Source organism: Psittacula echo (genome assembly GCF_963264785.1).
Source record: "Psittacula echo genome assembly, chromosome: 22".
NCBI lineage: Eukaryota > Metazoa > Chordata > Aves > Psittaciformes > Psittacidae > Psittacula > Psittacula echo.
The window spans coordinates 3,993,333-4,013,486 of record NC_137758.1 but is presented as its reverse complement, the minus strand read 5'-3'; the positions used below and the strand labels follow the sequence as shown (position 1 = coordinate 4,013,486).

Below are 20,154 nucleotides of genomic sequence, written 5' to 3'. Positions count from 1 at the left end.
CCTAATTGGGCTATTGCCCTCTCTGCCCCAAGCTCCAGTGCTATTAGCTACTACACTATTGGTCCCCTGTGACAAGGAAGCAGTGATACTTCACCCATGCAGTTCTGGTTTTATTCCCCTCCCTCATTGAACACTAGAGATTGAACAGGAGGCAGTTTTTTCACTCACTGTTTTGAGTCTCTTTCCAGCTGGCAAGCACTCCAAAAAGCCCTTTGTTTGCTCTTTCTCAGGGTCACACTGCAAATGTTTCTCTTGCTTTCACCTTGGCTTTCTGGCTTTGATTTGTACACGTGACACCCTGCCACACAATGCAAACCCTCAGTATAGCACTGTACCTATCTAGTGCAGCTTCTGACTAGGCTTCTGCATGGTTTGGATTAGGTGGCAGTTCCTAGTTCTTGAAAGTTTGGGGTTTTGGGGCTCTTTTTTATCCTGCTCAAAAAAGCAACACAGGTTTTGGTAATCATGAATAAAAAGCAGTCTCTCTGCCCATTGCATTTGGTGAGATTTTACTCATCTCCATTCTTACAGCACCTAGTCACAACATGTGAATGAGGACCACAGCCTCACAGACATGAGGAATTGCATGACTTGCCAAACACATAATAACTTAATAGTATATCGTGGAATGGCAGCTAAGACTCATGAATCCTCTTCCTGTTGGACTATTCCTCTTCTCGAATGAATGATCACATGAGTGTCCTTAATATATCACAGACTTCCACTGTCATTTGTCTTTGTTAAGTAAGAACTTGTGACTCAGAGGGTTTATAAGTTCCTTTCAGTTGTGACTACCCAGAGCTGAGCAGTCACCTTAATGATTAACAAATAGTCTTGGAGTACTTGTGGCCCGTACATGAGAGTACGTTTCAAAAGCAGCAAGGCTTGAGTTATTACCCATAGCTACGGATGCCCTTTGGCCCTGAGAGGTATCATAAAAGCATTCTTTGTGTTTTGCTCATCTTGTGCTCCTTTTGGGCTTTTTGTGCTAAAATAAATCAGAGAGATTCAGTCCTTTTGAAATCAGCACAGGAAACAAGGCTGATAGAAAGAAACTGCCCTGTTGTTTATGTGCTGCTGCAGAGCACTTTCCTTGGTGTCTCTTGTCTGCAAATTTCATAAAGAGCTAATGGGATAGAGGTTTCCAATGTTGGTAAGTTCCAAAATTTCCAGTGCAAATAAGAAGCAGAGTAGAAAAGTGGTCTAAAATAGTGTCCTTGGCAAATAAAATGCTATAGTTTGAGCTGTCTTATCTTTGAGAATTCATGTGTGATAGATCTTTAAAAAGCCATGACCAGCAGAGCTAATACAGATTGGATAATATTTTTGCTTAACTGTTTAGGATGATATACCTAAACCTGTTAAGATAACCTGACCCTCCTGTACTTCAGGTTGTAATCTGCTTTTTTGCTTTCTAGGAATCTACAAGCCGCCATTGGAGCCTACTATGATTTTGAGAGTCCAAATATCAATGTACCCTCCATGTCCTTTGTTGAAGATGTAACCATAGGTGAAGGAGAGTCTATCCCTCCTGATACCCAGTTTACGAAAACATGGAGGATACAAAACACAGGTAAGGCTTTCAGATTATAGCAAAACCTATGTAGTATGTGATAGGTTGGCAGAACTAATGGAGGAGATGCTGGTTTAAGGCAGGAGGTTCATGTGCACTTAACTTGGAGCCACCCTGTCACAGGAGAAGATAGCTGCCAACCTATGTGCTGTCCCTTCCTACATTGGCACAACTGTTCTGTGGTGAGATATGCAGCTCAGTTCACCAGTCTTGTTCCTCAGGCCACCACGCAGAAACTCTGTGAACTTCTAGATAAAAACAAATGGAAGTGCAAGTCATTGGGTGGGCCTCCCACACCCTTTTTGGCCTCCCACTCATATTCAGCCTCTACTTTGTAATTGGCCTCCCACCCATTTTCAGCCATTTCTCTGACATCTCTGCCATTGGATTGTTCTGCTCTCTATTAGCACTATGTTCTCTGTGGAGACAGTGATGCAATGACCTACCTCTGAGAAGATGTAGCGACACAAGGGTCATGTGGCAGATACCCTTTCCTTTTGAAATCTTTCTTGGCAACGTTGCTTGTCCATGCTCTGAGAGACCACAGTCCAGTCTGAAATAAGTCAAACAGTGACTGTGACCCAGGAAGTGGGACAAGGCAAAATACATTCTCAGTGCTTGATCTGTTGGCATGTGGTCAGAGAAAAAGATGGGATCCATGAATGTAAAGCAGAATAGCTTGTCCTCAAGTGTTGCAATGAGAGGACGTTGCTTGGATGTTTAAGCTGTGTGTCTGAAATTAACTGACATGCTTGCACTTTTGTGAAGAAGAATGATAGCACAACAAGGGATAATATCATGAATCATCATGAGTAAAGTTCAGCTCTGTTAGTATTTCTGCTTGTTAATAACTGCAGTACTCAAGTGCTGTACAGATTTGTGCTGAATATCAATGTATAACAGGGACTGAAACCATACTAAAAATCTAGGAATGTTTCATCAAGAAGCAAGAGGTGAGAAGAGGGCCCGTGTGTGTTTAAGAACACTTAAGTTATAGAGACTGTATTCTAGAGAAAGGGTTTAATGATTTCAGTTGACTTTTTCTGCCTCCATTTGTTTGACATGGCACAATGGGAAGGTGACACATGTAGCTTGCTTAACTCCAGTGATGTTAAGAAAATGCCAGTCAGTTTCTCACAGCTGTCTCAAATACAAATGTAGTAAGTTTGACAGGTCTTGTTTCTCCTCTTAGTATCTTCATTAGCGTGTGTTATGACTACAACCATACCTTGCTTCTTTCTGGCTCCTCCCTCTCTTTTTCCTCCGATGTACTCTTTACTGCATGCAAATTCAGCCTTAATTTAACATCAGGCAATGTTTCATTGCTCCTGGATTGACCTACTGAAATCTATGTGCCTTCTAAAAGGAGGAGAGGGAGTTAATCTTGACATATGAGTTCCTGGCAGGGCCAGCATTTGTTTTGGCTTCTGTGTGTGTTAAAGCCTGACTTCTTAAAATGTACATCTTACATCTGTACTCTTAATGGTGGTGCTGGAGGCCAGATCTTGTTAAAACCATGTTGTTGAGGCATGTTTTAGTTAAATGCAACTTCACAAACTGTGTTATGACTACAGTTTAAGGTGGACTGTAGCATTTTACCATTTTTTGGTTTAATTAAGGTATAGTATCAAAGAGCTAGTGTTTCCAGATGATATCTGCTTGTTAGGTAGATAAGTGAAGCAAAGCCAAGGTTTTTAACAGCTCTGCGGGAACCCTTGATTAAATGACTTCAGTTTTAGAACACAAAATACCTGAGGCATGTGTCACCGAAGCATTCAGTGCATGACAAGTATGACAAGCAGAGCAATGAAAGATTGTCAGTTTTAGGTGTGCTGGCAGTAATCTAGATTCAGTCAGCTTTTCAGGTGTGTTACTAAAAACCAATACCCTGTTCCAATACCTTTCAGGACAGTGGTTGGCTTGTCTGCCAAAGGACCAGTTTGTATAGTGGAACCATTGCTGAAAGAGCAGCAGGATTTAACAGACTTATTTCCTCTTCCCACTCTACTCCCAGCAGCTGCTGGCTCTACAGGACATCTACTACAATTTATCATCTCCTGAGAGACAAGTGTACTGCAATAGAATGACATAATCATAATTCCATTTTATGAGGCTTATCAGTTGAAGTGTTCTAGGCACCTTGCAAGCCTAAAGCCATTAAACCTGATAAAAATCACATAAATTATTTAAACTAAGCCATGTTGCTGGGCTGCCAGCCTCTCCAGATGAGACTTCATACTCCTGCACACCGTAGTCTGGAGTCAGCTCGTCACTCACCTTCTCTTTTCATGGAGCTCCCTATCTCAGTTCTGTTTCCAACTGTAGTGATATATCCCCCTGCTCTTGATACCCTACTGTACTTGTTCTCATCACTCTTTCCCCTCTAGATTATGAATTGCACAAATAAGGACCTGACCAGAAAATCAGTCTCTGCCATGTCTTTGCTGAAGTATCCACAGGGATTAAATTAGCAGGCAAGCTGTTGCAAAGGATGCTCTTTGAGGTAGCATAAGGTCAGATCAGCATCCACCAGTCTCATCTCAAATGAGACAGAGTGGTTCAGAGCTCCCTGGTGGTTCAGGCTTTCCTTAGCTGTTTCCATTGACCTCAACCAAGCAGAAAGTATTCTCCAAGTCATTGCCTTAGTCATGTCATTACTGGAGAAGCAGCATAAGAAAATTCTGCTAAACTGATTTTTCAGGAATCTTAAAAGCACTTTTCTTTTTGTCTGCCCCAGTACTTGTTAGTTTGGTGGAGATGGCTGTGCTTGTGTGTGGAACTGCTTCCTGTACCTCTGCACATTGCCAGGTCACATTGTCAGTCCCACTGTCTGCAGTCCAAACATTCATCTCCACAAAGAAATCACATGTTCACAGGCCTTTCCACCTTTGCACAAGGCTGAGAGAAGGATTGTTACAAGAAAGGAAATAAAGCCATATAGAGAATAGTGCTAGTTCTTCAATTATAGTTCAGACTGCTGGCTCCTCCTGAGGCTGTGAACGGGCTTAGAAAAGAATTAATCCCTGAAAGAATGTTTCCAGCACTTTGTATTAATAATATCCATGTTGATGTCTCTCAGGAGCTACATGTAGGGAGGCAGAAAGAAGTGGGGGGAGCCCACGTTTGTCTCTAGCATTGGTACAATACACATACATTTTGGTTATGTTGATTCTCTTGCAGCTGTTACACTGGGACTTTGGGACTTTTTCTGTGCAAATATGATGCAGAGGTTATTCAAATAGAACTATAAATTGTCCTGCTGCTCTCTAACAGGACCAATTAAGCGTTGTCTGACAACTATATCCTTCAGTACCCGTTGCTGGCGATGTGTGTCTTGTTATTCCTTTGACTGTTCACCAGTTGCATAACTGTTGGAATAAGCATGTTTCATCCAGTCTTTAACAGACACAAAGTGTTTGCGAGTGCCCTGTCAGTAATTCTTTCTTCTGTTTAATCCCAGGGACAGAGGCATGGCCCCCAGGGGTTTGCCTGAAGTACGTTGGGGGAGACCAGTTTGGCCACGTGAACATGGTGATGGTCAGGTCCCTGGAGCCCCAGGAGATTGCAGACGTCAGTGTTCAGATGTGCAGCCCCAGCACAGCAGGAATGTATCAGGGACAGTGGCGGATGTGCACTGCCACGGGACTTTATTACGGAGGTGAGTGATCCCTTTTCCAGCTCTTCTTTGTGACATTCCCACCACAGATAACATGGACACTCCTGGCCCCTTGCAGGCACTCTCCTGATAACCAGATGGTGAAAGCAGAGGTCTGCCAGCTCTGAGGCTAAATATAGTAAAGAGAATAGAGGAAACATCCAGAGAGTTGCTTTGCTGTCTGGGTCAGCACAAGACTGTTTTCTAACCACTGGAACAAATTGCAGATTACATCAAGCTCTGAAAAACAGAAGGGACTTCCTCACACAATTCTCCTGGAGGCTCTTTCGCAGTCAGTCTTTGTCGGGATTCTTTCCCAGTTTCCCAGCACTGAGCACTGGGCTACATACAGGCATAAAGTGGAGAAAGCCTCATTTGAGAAGTCAGGATCCAGGTTTCAAGACAGGAATTTGGTGCATCTACTGTGACCCATTTTTCTGTGTTTAAAACTACTTTCTGGTATTTTTCCTGGTTTCTTAGCCCAGGCCACCACCATCCTCATTCATGTGGAGTCATTCAGTCTCTTTGAGCCAGCTCTAGTTTAAACTGAGAACATCTTTATGTCTGTTTTGGCAGTTGGGAGTATCCCAAATTAGACAGGTTTGAGTGAGAGATGTTGGCACTTGGAGTCAAAAATAACTCTGTGCTCAGGGTTTTGGCAGAATTGTCAGTAAATGTATGACTCTGGTGTCAAAAGCGGATGGAACTTGTCCCTGAAGAGCGAGCCTGAATTCCTCTATGCAGCTTGAAGGGCCTGTTCAGCTGGTGTGTTATTAAATTAAAGCTGAGGTTTTCCCAGTTCCTGACAGTTTTGAGATCTTTCTAAACCTCCTCAAGTTGCACATTTTAAAACACAACGACCTACAAATGCAAATGCCTCGGGCTGCTGAGCGTAAAGTCACAGCTGCCCTTCTCTGTGATATGATTCTAGAATCATAGAATAGTTAGGGTTGGAAAGGATCTGAAGATCATGCAGTTCCAACCCTCCTGCCATTGGCAGGGACACTTCCCACTAAACCAAGTCACCCAAGGCTCCATCCAGCCTGGCCTTGAACACTGCCAGGGATGGAGCATTCACAACTTCCTTGGGCAACCCATTCCAGCACCTCACCACCCTCACAGTAAAGAACTTCCTTACATCTAACCTGAATTTCCCCTGTTTCAGTTTGAACATCACCCCTTGTGCTCAGTACAGTCGCTAATGAAGAGTCCCTCCCCGTTAATGGCTTTTATGCTGGTTAGAACCCCGGAGGGTGAGCCCCAGCGCTGCTGAGGGCCTGACAGGCACCCGGACCCCTCGCCCGGCGGGTTCCTACCGGCCCGGCCCGGGCAGCACCGGGGCTGGCAGCAGGGTGCACCCGGTGTTACGGCAGGGGGCAGCAGTGGGCGCCGCGGTGCTGCCGGTGTTTCGGCGGGCGGGCGACAGGGGGCGCCGCGGGGCCGCGTCCCGCAGACCGCCGAGTCCTGCCGCGGGTCGCGTTCCTGGAAGGTGAAATCTCACTGCTGTGATTGGGTCGCAGATGAGAACTGATGAGCCTGGGCCTGTAAAGGGGAGCTTCAGTGAGCGAGTGCTGCTTGAGAAGCCGTGGGGATAAATCCGAACAGCGGATGTACCTGCTGGCTCCTCCCCGGGCCGCCGGGGGCAGTGTTGTTCAGCCAACAGCAGCCTGCACTTGACTGCAGAAAACCTGGAAACAACTGGAGAGTGACTTTTCATAAGGTCGTGTAGGGGTAGGACATGGGGTAACAGCTGTGAACTGAGAGTAGGTTTAGATTTGATATTAAGAAGAAATATTTACTGTGAGGGTGCTGAGGCGCTGGCACAGGGTGCCCAGAGAAGCTGTGGCTGCCCCATCCCTGGCAGTGTTCAAGGCCAGGTTGGACACGGGGGCTTGGAGCAAGCTGCTCCAGTGGAAGGGGTCCCTGCCCGTGGCAGGGGTTGGAGCTGGATGAGCTTTAAGGGCCTTTCCAACCCACACCAGTCTGGGGTTGTATGAATTACATGTGACGTGAGGTGCTCTTACCAGACCTGCTGAGATGAGATAAGATATTGCTGCTGTTCTTTTTAATTCTCCTCTGTGCAGCAAAACAATGCCAGAGCACATTTAATGGAGAGGTGCTAAAAAAGGCGGGGTGGGGGGAGCATGATAATAAAACTGAATTTGGATACATACCAAGATAGGTATTAGTGTAAATAGGCCATAATGTTTGCATGAAGTGTAAATGAAATGATAAGTAAAATAACAATCTTATCTATGTACAAGAGACAGAAATGCATTAGGTAAGAACTGCAAATATGTTTCTTATTCTAACCAGTAGTTTGTGAACTCATGTAATCATCTACCAAGCCTGGGTATCTTACTCACCTACCATGAGTGTTTTGGAACTGGAGTGGAGATGTTTTTCAGTGAATTATCATAAATAGTCATAATTACCTTCTAAGTCACACGTTTGTTGCTTTATATTAATAGTCCAGCCTTTCAAAGCTAAACAAAAACAACATTGCCTTTTCTTTACCATCAGAGTAGAAGATTGGCAGCAATATCTCCTGGCCATCATTTTAGTCTTGCTGCATAGCCTTGGATAAAGTCACTTCAGGTTTTCATTTTTCAATGCATCATATTGGTGATCTGAAGCACAGATTGTCATGTTGCTTTGGTTTTTATATGTTCTTGGCTGGTTCATGTAAGTTCAGTAGGAGTAAAACTTGCCTGGTTTTCTTGAAAGATTGGACACTAAATTAGTGTTTAACCAGTGCTTCTGATGTTACATTAAAATGTACTTTAGATGATGAGGTTTTTCTTGCCTCTGTAAAGGATGGAATTCATGCTCTGTTTTTCTCCTTCTTCCTCTTCCTTAACTCCATCTAGTGACGACCAGAGTGTCTTTTCTTTTTCCACAGATGTCATCTGGGTGATCCTCAGCGTGGAAGTTGGAGGACTTCTGGGTGTAACACAGCAGCTGTCATCCTTTGAAACAGAGTTCAACACGCAACCGCATCGCAAGGTAGAAGGAAACTTTAACCCATTCGCCTCTCCACAGAAGAACAGGCAACCAGATGAAAACAACCTAAAAGACCCTGGGGGTTCCGAGCTAGGTACAATCAGCAAAAACACATGGGGGCCTCCTCCTGACCAAATCGAACAAGATCAGAATGGACTGTCACAAAACTCTGTAAATCTCTCCCCCAGCAGTCACTCGAACAACTTGTCGGTAGTGACATACAGTAAGGTAGGTGCCCTGGGAGAACAGGAGAATGGGTAGGTGATGAGACTGATGTATGTAATAGCTCTTCGTTACAAACTGCAAAGCCCTTCCCTTCTGCTTCTGCCAGACCTGCTAAGGAAGGTTTTGAATTTGACTGACTCTGCCAAGTCCTCATGTTATATTAAACTTTCTTTTTGCCTCTGATAGACTCTACTAGATCCACCTTTTTGTTTCTGCTTCAAGTCCTTCTTAAAGTTTATATAATCTTGTCTGGGTGCTGTAACTATTAGTGGCTGGAGCCTGCTCCAGTTGCGTGTGCAAATAAGTCAAAATATCTCTCTAGATGTGCTCCTGAGTTTTACATCATTTGGAAAAGACAAAAGATAACCACCTTCCCCAAACCTGAGCTTAACCAGGTAACTTCTTTGAAGATGGTGCGGGGAGACTACAGAGCTCAGCATTTTGAGCCCAGAAGCTACCTGTCAGGAACAGTCAATCAAAGGACTATTCCTGTCTGTGTCCTTGTCTTGTTATAATTGTAGGTGACTTTTAAATTCTCTTTCCTTTGAATCTCTCTCAAAAGCTTGCTTGGTGGATGCTCTATGAGTCTGAGTGATATTTTGACTGTTTTTATTTGCTTGTGTGTGAAAAATGACTTGCAGGATTATTTACAATTCAGAATCCACCTGTTGATGCAGCCAGTATGTGTAGGTGTGTACTGTCGTATGTCAAACTAGTTTGATTTTTAAAATCCTTTTAAAATGCTTTACTGTACTTTAAGCAGTCTGTGTAGGACAATAACACTTGGTTGCTGAATGAATTAATAAAGCCCTAATGTTAGTTCACCTACAGCACTTTAGTTCCTAACTGGATGAACTGCCTGTCTTCTACCAGTGGATCATATTTTAGTGACCTACTTTGCACCAGGGCTATGCATTTTTTACTGATGGCATGCGTGGGATAAACTGTGTGACAGAGTTCCAATCGCCCTTCTTGTGTTTTGCACCCCAAACATAAATTGCTAAAAGCTGTACTGGCTCCTGCTTCAAGGCTCTGCTCAGTGAAAGTGAAATGGATGGCTTAGGCAACGATTTAAGAATAAAGCCTTTACCTGTCAGTTCAAATCCAACCTGAGTTAGCAGGGACTGAAAGTCTTTGTAGCGATTGCTTGGTGGATAGCAGTGTTCCCTGAAGGGACAGGCCGTCCTCGGACTGCAGCGGCCACCTACATGCTGGTATGTCTTCTCTGCATACACTTTCTCTCCAGTGCTTCAGGTGGGGAATGCTGTCCTGTGGCTCTGTCCTACATATCCCAGCAGAGATTGGTAACAGCTCTGTATATCAGCTGATGGAAAACAACAATCAGTTTCTAAGTACAGCTTTGGTGAGATAGTGGACTTACTGAAGCCTTTCAGAGCTGAAATCCTGGGTTTAATTTAGGTGTGGAAACTCAGTTTCATTCTCAGAGGTCAGCTTCAGGCTGGAGATGGCTTTTTTTCCCTCGCCTGTTTTCTGAGTGCAGAGCTTGGCAGTTGCTTCATGGTTGATATGCGCTTGCAGGTGGAGAGATGTGGAACTGCTAACACATTTCTGAGATAGTTCCTGTGTAGAATTCCCAGATGTGGGGCTCTGGCAGTAACATGGCCTTCAGTTTTCACTAGGTCTCTCCCTGTAATATATATCCTTACCCTTCCTAGTGAGAAGAGAGTGCTGTGGGCACCAAGAGGTAAAGCATCCCAACAGACTCTCCTGGATGAGGAGTAGATGCTTTGTCTTTTCTAAGAGCATAGGTACAAGAAACTGATAGTTATTGGAGGGGCAGAGACCATAGCAAAGGTCAGCTGTACTGTAGAAAGGAAAAGCCAGAAAGGAGAGTGAAGCACTACCAGAGAGGATGTCATAAATTGAAGTAAGCTGTTTTAGCTGGTAACCCAAAGCTTCCGAGCAGTACTCTTGAGATGTGAGCCATTATAACCTAACCTCAGATGCAGAATAGGTGATAGGTGGCCTTTCTCCCCACTCCTCAACCCCCCACAACCCCCGTTTTTCTTTTCAGATGTTTTTTTGGAGGTTTGTTTATTTCTTTCTGTATTCACAGAATATTCTTAGGTGGATTATCTGAGATAAAAAGTACAAATCTTGGGGTTTGCTTGCTTGAGAAGGGATAACTTTATGGTCCTTTCTGAAGATGGGGTGGAGTATGTGAAAGTTCATTGATACTTGAGGGCTTTTTCTCTGCTCCAGTGTTTTTGTTTATAACATAATAAAACAAGTTAGCTTTTCCTTCGGAGGCCATTATTAAGGTAGGTCTAAAGATCAGAGTCCTGTTCCAGCCTTGCCCTTCCTGTCCAGGGCAGGAGGCATTTTGCCACAGACTTAATATTCATCTTGGTACGATCCTGCTTCTGTAGTGAACATGTTTGAGTAGGTTTGAAACCCTAAATACTTGGTGTCATTTCAGTTGCTCCCTGACTGGGGTCTGGTATCATCACCTGCTGCCTCCTGCAAGCTGGGAAAGAACATACTTCTTTTTTCTTTCTTTTCCAAAGAAGGGATAATGTGCAAGCAGTACCCCTATAATGTGCAAGCAGTATCCAAGCTGCAGGTACCACTTCAGTGGAGAAGAGCTTATTGGAAATGGTGTAAGAAGTATTAAACCTCCTGAGCAGATGGTGTTCCAGTACCTGTTAGGAAAAGCAGTATTTGACCCATCTTCCCCACTTCCTTGAGGACTTTTACCTGTTCTGTGCTGCTTGAGAGGGGCAAAGAAAGCTACTTTTGAAGCTGTTGTCCTGTGATTGAATATTGATGTGAAAGGCTTTATTTCAAGTTCTTGGAGCAGACAGAGAGTCCTGTGGGCTGGTTCTGTAGTTGCATGGTGGGATTCCTGGATTCTGGTGATCTTCAGCAGGATCTCCAGCGTTTGTCTGCTTTCATGTACCCAGAGAATGGAGTGAGTCCCTAGTCATGTTTGAGACACTATTTGGTGAGATACAGTAGTGGGCATGGGTAAGGTCTAGCTAAGATGTTCAGAAGGGACTATATCCCATATTTAGAAGTAATATAAGTGCTTAAATATTTCTCAGATCACTGTGGAGGCTTCTCCCTGCCAAGAGATGGAGTACTCCAGTCATGCAGTTGCGTGAGATCTTTGAGCTAAAACTGCAGCTTCTGGCATCTGCAGCTGTAAAACATACCAGAAGTTGCCAGCCTTTGCCTGCGTCAGTTCTCCCTCTGGTGCAACTGAGCAGGTGTGACTTGTCCTCTCAAATTCCCCATCGGAGTCAGGATCTTAGTGACAGTGACATGCCATCTGCTGCTGGATTAGACAAGTATATCAACGTTTCACACGTGGAAGCATTCAAAATGCTTTTATCCGGCAGCGTGTAGAGCACATGGCTTGTGTGCTCACCTAGGAGAGAAAACCCCCCACAAAACCAACAAAGAATTGAATTCCCTGTAAGCAGATAAGATGAAAACTGTGATATGGTTGAAACAAACTGAGGGTGATCTTTATTCCTGCTGTAGTGTACACCTTCCCTGGGCCCGCTCCACTTACCTTAAGTCAACTGCTATAAGGTGGTAGATCAGGTTCTGTGTTCTCAGCATTGTTTTGAGCATCTTGTCATATCTAGTCCCAGTGGAGCTTTTGCATGTTCTTAGAATTAAAGATGTGCTTAAGTGCAGGATAGGATGCTTATCTCAGAGTAGGGATGAGCTGTATTAGAGTCCAGATATACCCATGCATGGGTATTTTATTCTCCTTTTTGGCAATCGGTTTCTCTCTGTATTCTCGAGAGAGATGAGGCGAGTATAGCTTTTATTTACTCACTCCTGTCTCATAGCAACACTGTTGAGGTCACTGCTGCTCTCTTGTGACAGTCTTTTACATTAAAAGTGCAAGATGAAGTCTTACAGTGCCTGGGGAATTAGAGTTAAATTTCTTAACTAAAGAAAGAAACGTACAGGTTTAAATACCTAAAAAGGTCTGAGGTGGATAGCCATATACTGACATTTGGATTGTACTGCGTCACATGTATATTAAATATATACATATATATATATATATATATATATAAAAGTTGCCCATATGAATTGAGGAATCGCTGCTTTCTGTGTAATGTGAGAAACTGCACATAGAAGTTCTGATTCCGCGAAGATTTGCCCATAGAGAACAACACGTATAGTCACTGCCATAGCAAAGAGCGTTCTGCTGCTTGTTTGGTATTAATCTCTTCATTACTCACACTATTAAAAGCCCAGTGAAATACAAGCACATTTGCAGTTCACAAAATTAAATCTCAGCACCTTTTTTTCCTGCTGTATTTATGCTCCCCATTTCCCTTCACTCTGTGTGCAGCTGAACTCTGATCCATACTTGACAGGTTTCTATATGTAAGGGGAAAAACCATCTCTCTATACTTAGAGCCTTCAACTGGCTTCCTCCTTCTGAGTTTAAAAGTGGCTGCTGCTTCTAGATGCATGCTTCCTCCAAACCAGGGCACTCCAATCGGTATGTATTTTTAGTACCTCTAAACTTTAGACATAATTCTTTTCATTGAGAACTATTTGGGTACTGAACTGTATTTGTGGGTAAGGAAGATGCCCCAGAAGTGTTTGCATCCATGTAGATCAGAAGTTCCTTCCATCTTGGTATCTGGGCTTCAAAGTGGGTCGTTACCACATGGCTAAATTAATCTAGAACAAAGTAGGAGAGCGTTGGACTCAAGTCTGCTGTAGCTGCTCCTTGACAGCCACACTGCTGCATAGCATCTGCAGGCTAAACTGATATTGCATGAGCTGGTTTGCTTATCTGGTGAAAGACTAATGTGTTTGGATGTTGCATGTTAGCTCATCCATGAACACCGGCAGTCCCTGTGTGTCTGGACTGCGGGAAATGTGAGATAATCTGGTTTTAGCTTAACTTTGCTCCATTGCAGGCCGGCAGTTTCCCTGTTACTTTATCTCTGCAGACTAAAAGCACGCCATTGAGTTACAAGAGCTAAGTTGTTGCATGGTAACTTAATCATGTACTTGAGCCCTCATGTACTTCGTCAGCTCTGCATCTACACCAGCCCTATCAGTGGCTGCACTGTGAGAAAGTTCTTACCTTCGTGGTGGCCCATGCCATGTGTGCGCAGCGTGCATGGAATAAACACAATGAAAGTGCTCAAGACTCTGTTCTCCTGTCTGTTCAGTTTACACAAGCTGGCTAAGAGAACTCTGTGTGGTTTGGAGAAGCACTGACTAGGAGCAGCCCAGGAGGTGCCGAGGAAACGGGGACTTGTAGCGTTGTCTGATGCTACTGTCAGTGTGCACTGGGAGACTCCTGTATCGCTTCGCAGCTGTGCATCACAACCTCCTGTCTCTCTGGAAGTGTACCTTTCATTGATCTTGACTCGGTCACAAAGGTGAAATAAAGATAGCTGTTTGAAAGCCTGTGTTGTGCTGCTTTCTGAAAGATTAACTTCATTTTATTTCTAGCACAGTTGCCTTCACTTAAAGATCTCAGTATTTACAAAGGCCTTTACCTTTCCAAAACGACTCTGTTCCTTTCTAGATGCAGAAGTCAAATGATAATTTATACCAATCATTTTCATGTAGAGTCTTTCCTTGAAAGAAAATGTGGTCCTCTGTTCTCACACACTTACTTGCATGAACAGCCAATGTGCTCTCACTAGCAAGTTAGCAATTACTTCTGTGGAAGATACTGGAAGACATGGAAGTAAATTTGCAAAGCTGCAGCTGGGCTTTTCATAAAGACAATGATCTCGTTTTGAGACTAGAAGGGAATTCTCCAAAAATAGCATGAATAATTCTTCAGATAAACTAACTCAGAAAAACTGCAATTTATGCAGAATTATCTTTTCATGTTTGTGATGTAAAATATTGCCCACAAGGGATAATTATTCTTGAAAATGTCATATAATGGAGTTTGGTGTTTGCATTACAGCAGTAACTGAAGTTTTCAGGTGTCAACATTGCACTGCATGTTGAATAAATCTAATGGGAAACAAGTGCTTTGCAGACAGCTTGTATCTTCCTGAGAAAGAAGGAGGAGTATTCCCATTTCACAAAGGAAAGTAAGAGTTGCTTGCTCAGGGTCTGATGTTAAACCACGTCTAGGCTTGATCTTAAAGAAAAGAAACAAGTGTTTCTTAATTTTGTACATTCTCATATACACTGATAAATCTCATGGGTAAGTGAAATGCAGTGAAGGGGCAATCCCAAGAGCAAAGATTTGGGGCTCTTTCTTCTTGGTGAAACTAATTGTATCAGGAAACGCTGACCTTGGCCACAGATTGTGGGACTGTTCTGGAGTTGCTCATGAGAAGCTCACCTAGAGATGTCAGCCTGTTAAGTGCAGTGTAGCAGAGCTGTATGTACTTGGTCATTTGACTCTGAAGGTGAGCTAAATTCTGGTTTTAATTAACACAAATAGCATAATTGTAGTGTTTTAATTTGGATGCTACAGAAAACAGTATCTGAAGATCCAGAGGGTTTCCCTGAAAACAAGGTTAATGGCAGGGTCTTTGTCTGCATACAGCAAGACTTGTGACCTGTGACTAAGGTGAAGACTGTACTGTGTACTGCTGAACTGTGTCACTGCTTTTATGTCATGGGGCGATGCAGATGGCTTGGCTTAGGTGTGCACAGGTTAAATGAGCAAGGTGATGTCTTGCTCATAAGCTGAAGTGCCCGAGAGGTACAGGGAGCAGCTGGAGCAGCGCCTGCCTGTCAGTACCTGCAGACAAAGCCTGGGGTGCAGGTAACTAAAAGATAAAGCAAATTCTTGCAAGTGTGTCTGCACAGGTAATGGGCAACAAACCCTGGTTTTCTGCTGTTGAGCAGTAAGTACAATAGCTTAACCTCTTTGAGTGCGACTGCGTAGGATCTTGCTTATAACATTGTTTTCCTTCTGTGTCCTTTTGGGGGGGGGACGGACGTTGTGCACCTCTTCACATTAATGTTTCTCTTCTCCCCACTGTTTCAGTGATGACTGTATTTTTCAGATTGAGTATCTCAGTCTCTCTATTTTGGAAGGAGATTCTCCTTTCCAAGGTGAATTATTGTGTTGGAATCTCTTAGAAGTTGTCTTTTGAAAAGCTTGCTTTACAAACCCAGAGCACAGCCTATTCCTACGGTAGAAGTTGTTTGGTTTTCCAGGTATTTGTGTCTGCAAACAGTAATGTTTCTGATCTTGTATGCTTTCCATGCAGTTCATGAGATGTCCTCCTGTCTCTGGGTTGAATTTTGAGACCTGCCGATAGGATGCTTCATTTCACCATTGTCGTGTATTTTACCACCTGGTGTATCCTAAAGAGCTAACTTTTTCCTCACCTGCAGCAACATTACAGGCCTCTTAGAGCGCTTCCTTCCTTTGTAACATAGATACACAACAGAGGTCTTGAACTCGGGGTTCTTTTGGGCTTAAAGTAATGAAGTTGATGCTTTATACAAGTCGTGTTAAAGACTGGTTGATTCGTGGCTCTGTGGCTCGTGTGAGGTTGTTATAGAGCCGTAGAAGACTGCAGGAATTGCTGTTTCCTTTGAAATTTGCCATGTTAAAGGCAAAATGGTGAAGGCTTGAGGTTAGAGCTTCACTTCAAGACAAGTAATGGCTTTGTGCTAATCAGGCTCTCGGTTGTCTTAACTCATCAGCATGCTGGAAAGAAGCTGCACTGTGTTTAAAAAAGCATTTGGATAATGATCTTCTACCTTTGACAGTGAAATATAATGAGCTTTTCTCCTTCATCTCACTTCTGACCTGAGTATGTGTCTGGATCTTACAGGAGGATTATATGTGTGGTTTGTACCTTCATCGTTACGATAAACTTCATATCCCTGTGACTCAGGAAATCTCTTGCCTCCCTGTTGGTCACTTTTCTTTTGCTTTCTGATGAAACCCTGGATAGCTGATTCAGACAACAGGAATTGCAGAAAGGAGTTCCTGTTCATTTGAGACCTGTTACTAAATCTGTTGTTTAGGTGACTCACTCTAGGATGTAAAAATGGATTCTGCAGTAAGCATTTTGATTTCTTTGGTTAAATGTGGTTGATTTTTCACTTGAGGAAAATGTATTTTGTTACCTTGGGAGAGGAAAAGCAGCAGTTGTGGGGCTTTCCCACCAGTTACAGCCTCTTACTTCACTGTTTGTTGTAATCTTTAGAATACACTTGGGAAGCTGCAGTTCTTGGCCTCACAGGTATTGTAGCATCTATAAGGGATTATTTTGCTCTGGTGTAGAAAATACAAGTTACTTTGTGGCCCAGTAACACTGAAAGAGGTAAGTGGATAGGATCTGACATCTCAGGAGATCAGCTTCAAGTGTGTCATAAGGTGGTTTTGTTGAGGGTAAAGGGTTGCATTTGGATTGGAAGTACTGGGATGGGATGGTCAGTGTTTTATTTCTTGCCTATTGAAATTGATTATGTCTCCAACTTTCTTTCAGGGTTTCCACGGTCCTTATCCCTTCGGACAGTCTTAAACCACAAAAACACAAAACGGGTATCGACAAGAGGAGACTTTAACAAAGAACTGACTTTCGCGGGGAGGGAGGGGAATTCACGTGGCAGACAGACACAACGTGGACACCCCCCTTCTCCTCCTCCATGTTCTGGATAAGGAAGAAAACTTAAGTAACTTAAAACTCAGTAACTTAAGACTAGTTGTTTCCAGAGGAAAATACAAAGTCTAAGTATGCATGTGTGAATGCTGAGTTTCAGGAGTGTTGTTCAATGCTATGAGAAAGAAACTATACCAACACCACAGTTGGTTTGGGTTTTTTAGCAATCATTCTCACACGTAATTAGGGAGCTTAAAGAGAACCTGAAAAAAATGACTATGGAAAAGCCATCTGAAAATATTTTGCCTACAGAGCGGTTGTAGTTTGAGCAAATGTTTAATTTCTGTTTGTTTCTTGTTCTTTTTTTAAGTAAGGGACAGCGTGCGTTTGTATGGGCCTGTCGTGTTTGACTTGCTCCTGAATGGAATTTGCTTCGCGTCTTCTGGGGTTCATGCAGTGATTTCCTTTTGTCAGATGTTTTTTTAATGACAGGTTGGGCCTGTGCCCAGCTCTGTGTTTTTAATATCATCTGCTGGGTTTAGTTACCAAGCTTTTTTGCTCTCTTTTTAATTCCTTGTATTTCCTTTTGGTTTGGTTGTTGCTGTTAGTTAAGTTGTGCTGCGTGTCATTGGAAGCCATGCTGAAGACCAGCTCTTGGGGTCAAAGTTAGAGACTCTAGGACTTCCAGCATAACATGGAGAGCTCATTTCCCTTCCCCTTGTACATGAAATACACACAGATACCACCGATATTAATAAGAAACAGATTTATTAAAGATCCAGAGCTGTCCTATGTGGTTAGCATTTTAAAATACCTTTTTGTTAGCTCTTGATGTGCAGTAGCTGGGCCTAGAGCAATCAAGCAAGCGTTATCAGTCTTGTGCCAAGAGGGAAGTCTCTCTCTGTACCTGTAATTCACTTGGTGGTAGTTGCAAAGCTGTACAAAAGTCATGTGCTTTTAAGTTTGAATGTCTCATCTCTCTTTTTATAGAGTGTAAGTTTGCATTTATTTCTGCTGTGATAAAATATTAGCGTAAAGGCTAACGGTTTGTGGCTTTGAATGCATCATCAGCTGGATTCCACTCTGTCGCCTTGTATTCATTTGCCTTTAGCATCCTGGCTTACAGCACCATTGAGGTTCTTACGTTCAAAATGGGATCTCCAGGGCTTGGTATTAGAGAAGGAATCGCTCCTCTGATAGTTCAGGTTGCTCTGGTGTTCCTCTGATGTAATTTCCTCCAGTTGTGGATTGGGAATGAGGTCTTACTCAGAAACATGAACAGGGCTGCAACAGCCGACTGCCAAAGGTAACAGTAATATGCAAAGCTCCCACTACCTTCTTCCAGATCTTTCCAGTGAAGACTTCTGTTCTTCTTGGAGTAGAACATGGGCTTGCTGCATGGTGTGTGTCTTTATGCTGATTGCCCTTGACTAGTTGTGTTTCTTTAGTTGCCTTTGAATGGGACATTCGTTTTCATTGTGGCTAGCCAGGACACTCTTATTTTTTTTGTATGCAGATGGATGTTGTGGAGGGCATTCCAGAGGAACCTTCCTTGTATCCAGCAGAGGAAGAACTGGGTGATAGATCTGGTTTGTATTCCAGAGGTTCAGTTGTTAAAGGTCACCGTTACCCAAAATCTCCCATCAAGTAATGTGCTTGAAGGGAGAAACAAGCACAGTGTGAGAAATCACCTGCATGAGAGAGGCACTGCAGGATTTGAACTGCTGGCCATTGGCACTTGCAGTCTAGGGGTCTGTCTTGGCACCTTGCTAGAGCTGGGTGGTTGTTAAGATCCAGGGTGAACCTGTGGAAGGTGATGCTGAGCAGTGCAGCTGTAGTGGTTGGTTCTTGTCCTGTAACATCATTTTGCCTTTGGTTATCTCTCAGCATTCAGTTTAGGGAATTATTTCCATCACTATAGCATCGAATGGGTAAATGGATTGTTTCTGTGATCCCTTCCCTTCTACAAGCAGGTGGTTTGTGCAACAAGCTCTGAAGGCATCAACAGTGACCTGACCATCACACCTCCTGCAGTGACCATCACACCTCCTGCAGTGCTGCACTTTCCTTCAGGAGGTGTCTAAACCACTGGAGACTGTTTGTCCAAGTGACAAGGCAATTCCTTATCTTTACTAGCTCCTTTTATCAGATGTGTAGTGGAAGCCAGGGAGGTGGTGTGAGGATTAAGTTCTGTTATAGCTGGTGCTGCAACCTTTGCCTTGTGTCAGCTGAGGCATTTGGGAAACCTTTGAACTCTTGATACTCCCATGCTGGCTTTCTGCTCCCAGCCGTGTATGCTTCTCCCATAGGTCATGGCTGCCACATTCATGTTCCTGTGCTCCTCCTTAGACTGCATTTTCCTCTTCTTGAAGAAACCCTTGCATGTAGCCCAAGTAGTGTGTGCTTTGCCACTCAGAAGGCATACTTGTTCTGCACAGACTTCGGTTCTCCCCTCTTGAGTGTTTCCAGTCCATGGTGGCCCTATGACCAGGGTCCCTTACTGGAAGGTGTAAAGAAAGGCAGGGCCAGATCCGAGTTGCTGCTGAAATCTGCAGCCTTTTGCTGCTCACATCACTGTTCTTCCCCAGGTAACCGAGTGTGAGCAACTCTTGTGTGCAGGGATGATCTCTGCAAGCAGTCACACAGAGCTCTGGCTGCTTTGAGGGTTTAGGTTGTGGCTGTGACAGTGGAAGAATGCTTAAATTAGTGGTTGTTCTATCTCTTGGGTTTTTCCTTGAGTAAAAACAGAGGCCAAAGGTGGTTTTATCTCTTGTGGTCCTGCTGAGTGGTGCAGCCAGCACTGAAATTGCTCTTGCTGTCAGGTTTCCAGCTTTTAAATAGGTGGGGTTTGAGGTGTATTCAGCAAAGCTCTTTCCGGGTGACTTCAGGGCACGGTGATTGTGTTGGTTTCTATATGGCTGATGCATTCAAATTGGTGGAGTCTTAACATCAGATACATGAACCAAATGGCCTGGTTTTCCAAAAGGGCTGAATGACAAATGTTTTAGTGAGCCTGAAGCGTGTGTTTGGATAACCCTGATTCATGTGAGTTACACACATAGAGCTCGGGCGTGTTAGAAACGGGAGGGAATCCTTACTGGGTTAAGAGTGGTGAACTGGTGAAGAGGCTATTGCCCCAGTGAGGCTGGTAC

The 20,154-nt window shown here is 43.6% G+C and overlaps 1 protein-coding gene across 4 annotated transcripts in view; it reads left to right on the top strand.

Moving 5' to 3' along the window:
- ILRUN (inflammation and lipid regulator with UBA-like and NBR1-like domains) overlaps positions 1-17,194 on the top strand; it is a 30,234-nt gene extending 13,040 nt beyond the window's left edge. Inside the window, exons 2-6 of one of the 4 annotated variants that reach the window (XR_013958334.1) lie at positions 1,419-1,573; positions 5,034-5,231; positions 8,131-8,459; positions 12,862-12,948; positions 13,376-13,626. Coding sequence is in view for 3 of the 4 variants with exons in the window: in XM_080632775.1 (XP_080488901.1) it covers positions 1,419-1,573; positions 5,034-5,231; positions 8,131-8,459; positions 16,889-16,924 (718 nt within the window). In the remaining variant the exon portion in view is untranslated. The other 3 variants (XM_080632775.1, XM_080632777.1, XM_080632776.1) reach the window with 3 other exon arrangements.
- The last annotated feature ends 2,960 nt before the right edge of the window (positions 17,195-20,154 follow it).